Source organism: Schistosoma mansoni, chromosome 2 (assembly GCF_000237925.1).
Source record: "Schistosoma mansoni strain Puerto Rico chromosome 2, complete genome".
In the NCBI taxonomy this organism is placed as follows: Eukaryota; Metazoa; Platyhelminthes; class Trematoda; order Strigeidida; family Schistosomatidae; genus Schistosoma; species Schistosoma mansoni.
In genome coordinates, this window is record NC_031496.1 from 33,876,488 (window position 1) to 33,880,520 (window position 4,033).

The 4,033-nt window shown below is 35.0% G+C and overlaps 1 protein-coding gene across 1 annotated transcript in view; it reads left to right on the plus strand.

The window, feature by feature from the left end:
• Smp_131680 (hypothetical protein) overlaps positions 1 to 3,565 on the plus strand; it is a gene marked incomplete at its 5' end in the record, with an annotated part of 18,569 nt that extends 15,004 nt beyond the window's left edge. Inside the window, 2 exons of the mRNA XM_018796443.1 lie at positions 2,053 to 2,238; positions 3,298 to 3,565. Coding sequence (XP_018650655.1) covers positions 2,053 to 2,238; positions 3,298 to 3,423 — 312 coding nt within the window. The 3' untranslated portion in view covers positions 3,424 to 3,565. The remainder of the gene's footprint in view (positions 1 to 2,052; positions 2,239 to 3,297) is intronic.
• Positions 3,566 to 4,033: the final 468 nt, after the last annotated feature.

The window sequence follows — 4,033 nt, forward strand, 5'->3', positions numbered from 1 at the left end:
TAGCTTCAATTGACTCACGCTTTCAACTACAAAAGTTATCACTTTGCTTATTCGAACCTTCATTAATTTTCATGTAAAATGCCTTGAGAAGTATATATGTGACTAGAATTTTTGAAATGTATAACGCAAATACATCACATTTTTCAGATCAACGCCGTTTTTTCATTGTTCTATCGAAGTTTATGAAAGGGACTAATTGCTTTAAATCTTAAGATGACCAAGCCTAAAAAAGCGACTAATGAAATGTTGCGTAATATTCAAGGTATGTTGATTACATGTTTATTGTATGCAATAATCAGCAACATACAGCCTACCTGCAGTTTATATACACTATTGGTTCAGAATTAGAATTTCCCATAGATGAACCCTTCGTATCCACCAATTCAATTTGATTTCCATATGTTTGCTTCGGTTTTCGCACTTTAATAATAGAAATCCCCATCGAGCGAAGGCAGTGAGTAAGGATTCCCTGATATATATATATATATATATATATATATATATATATATATATATATATATATATATATATATATATATATATATATATATATATATATATATATATATCTATATGTGGGATCTACTTTATATATACACATGCACACAATAAAAAGGCAAATTTTTCTTTTTTCGGTTTCTATTGTTTTATATTTTTCAAAAAAATCCTTTACATGTATTTCGGTTAGTACGATCGGGTTGTTATTATGGAAGCAACTGTCTTGTTCGATTATTGATTAGATTTGCTTGAATACCTATGGGATTGACATGTTATTTTCCCCATCCCGACCACTGCTGCTACCTTGACGTGGTGGTCGGGCTTGCCTATCGTGATGAACCAATCGAGCTATACTGGCTGGAACAATCGTTCCTCAAGGTCCTACCATGTCAGGCAGGTCGGATGAAGAGCGGTAAGACTAAAAGCAGCAAACCCAAGGTCCGAAGTCGTACTGCTGACTGTACAGAGGTGTGACAGCAGTAAGGTGTTTCCTTCAGACAACCAGCATGACAGCGATGCTGCCTTCCCATAAGGAGGGTTGGAGTTAGAAAAGGTCGACCCTAAAAATGCACACCTCGCCTTATCCCACGGATATCCGTCTCCGGCGGTAAGTTCCCAACAAGTACGGAGCTAACACGTCAAAAATCCCCCACAAAAAGGCCGTGTGTGGTCGACCTCAAGCAGTTGTCCCTTGGGCACTGCGGTCACGCTCTCAGGTCATTAAGACCACTTCTAACCCAATTTCCTTTTCAGGTACCCCTAGAAGAACCCTTCCACGGTGTGGGAAACCGGGAAGTGATAACTGCCCTCATACGTCTAACAGCACTCAAGACGACTGTATTCATAATCAAGCTCCTCCTCTGACTTGTTTTCCCCGTGATCAGTAAACAACAATTGAAACCCTAACTCCTATTAATCGACAAGCTACGTTCATGCCCAGTGTCTAATCAGATAATGAAGTTGGCAAGTGCTTCTCTTCTCTATTTTACTCTGTTTTGTTGCATAACTCAATTCATACTATCCAGATTAATTTCTTAATCACACACACCATCATTAATGGTAAAATGCACTATATGCATAACTACACCATAAATTAAAAAGAAACTTAATAGCACGTCCGTAATTAATTAACAATAAATTGAGAAAAGTAAAGTGTACAATAATACCATTTTGTGTGCCAAACCAAAGACTTCCATTAGTTATACAATAAACATATTGACACTAATTCTTCACAAGATAGATCGACAAGTTACAGCTTTCTCGATATTCGTCTCGTTGTAATAGTTTTCTATTATATCAGATAAAAAATACTTCTATGAATCCGGTGTTGATCTTGTTGTACTAACGAGGTATGGCAACTTGGACCGATGCATATATATGCCTGGTCCTACGTTGTAGCTGACTGACTGAGATAAAAATGTTTATACTAATTTTATTTAACATACCTCGGCTAGTTTCTTGTTATCAATTACTAATGAATATAATATCATTATTGCCTGATAGAAAACCAACTTACAAATATAGTTCTCTCTTTCTGTGATATTCTTCCTCAGACTGATAAATCTAATCGTCAAATGCCTACACCTCCATGGATGATTAGTGACAATGAGTCATTACGAGATTCTGATGAATTTGATTCTGATCACAATAAAAAACTACGTACTCCCGGTGTGAACAATCAACGTCCATGTGTTGATAATTGGAAAGCGGAAGTGTCTAATGCTGAACCATTAACCGAGGTAAATTTTACTTTTATTTCCTTTCTGTTAAATTTTGAAACTTCAAAACTTGCAAATAGTGATTAGCTTCGTACTTAAAAGAATTTTAAACATTCAGTTCCCAGCTGTTTCCTAGTCACCAAACTTCTTTCATTATTGAATTTAAAATAAGAAAACAAAAGATGCGGATAACCATTCAGGACGGTGCTCGAATATTCGTTAACCAAGTGCGTGCTTTGTACGGTAATCGGTAATTGTCCAGTCAGTCAATCACAATATATAACCTTGTATTTATGTGCATCAGTTCAAGTTGACATACCCCATTAGCACAGAGAAATAAAATTGTCACACCAAACTCCACAATAATACAGGTAGTTACAATATCAATTGTAGTAGAAAAGATTAGATATCGAACATGTGATTCGAGAAGGAAATAAAAATTAATTGAATAAGAACACAAACAAAACTATGAGGAATTTAGAAGTTCAGAATTTGGTGTAAGATAGAGAACGGATGGACCTGCATCATTGCAAACAATCTTGAGCCATGTCATTCAAAGTCTTTAACCATTGTTTTATGATAATCACGCGGACAGTAACCAAGTAGTTTACACCTGTAAACACGACCCGGTTAAGCTGTCAATGATTTTTTGAATTGATGCCACATTTTTTAATGACCGCCCCTACGTTTTTTCAACCTACTCCTACATCAGACAGCATCATCCCTTCAGGTAGGCGTTGTATTCCGATATTAGGAAGTCTGGTATTTGTAGTCAGCATTTGTTAATAAGTATGTCAGGGATTGATCTCTTCCGAGATGCTCACTGCTGATGAGTCCCATAATATGACGGAAATGTCATCCAGTAATGTTTTTTAGTTCTGTGTGCTTGTCTAGCTAATGGTAATCTGTTTATATAAACTAAAAACTTCACAATCCCAACCAATCTCCCATAATAATAACCATTTGGTCAATTAAAGATTACAGTAGCATTACATTTTGAGACCAGTTTATTCTTTCTTTACCTTTACAAATAGTATTCCATAACAATGTACTATGCATTACTTTTGTTTTATTTTATAGACTAATAAAGGTCATCGGTTATTACAAAAACTTGGTTGGAAACCTGGTGATAAACTAGGACAAAATAGTAAAGGTCTAATTACACCAGTCAATTGTAAAGAAGATAATCATTCTTTTGCCATATAATCGAAACACCCCCTTATTTAAGTTTTCTTATCATTGATTAAAAATATAAAGAATTCAGCAAAGCGAATTTTCTTTTAAACGAAATCATTTCCTCAAGTTGTACATTGGTATTGGTAGTTGTTCTATGGTAACTATGTCTATAGAAAGATAGGAAAAATGGCTTCATAAATTGATTCGAAACTCTTATTATCAAATGAAGGTTACTCCAGTAATCCAAGGGGGTAAGGAAAGAATATGCTGCTCGGTGTTTATATCAATCAATAGTATGTAATTCTAATGTTTTGTAATCAGATATGGTGCTTGACGCTTACATATTCCATAGTGTTCTTCAATGGATATTTACTTATTCATGTATATACTGTTGTTCATGTGTCTTTTTTCATTTTGTATCCATAACCCCCTTAGTGGTAATTATCATGTGCTCACTAGTGACTAACTTCGTGAGGGAATTCTCAGAGTTTTAATGAGAAGTTGTGACTAACGGAGCTAATCTATGTCAAGTAGAGACAGGTATCTACCTCTGTACAATGGAAGATGATTTCACAATTTTGTTTTTACATATTCCACAGTGTTCTTCAATGGATATTTACTTATTCATGTATATACTGTT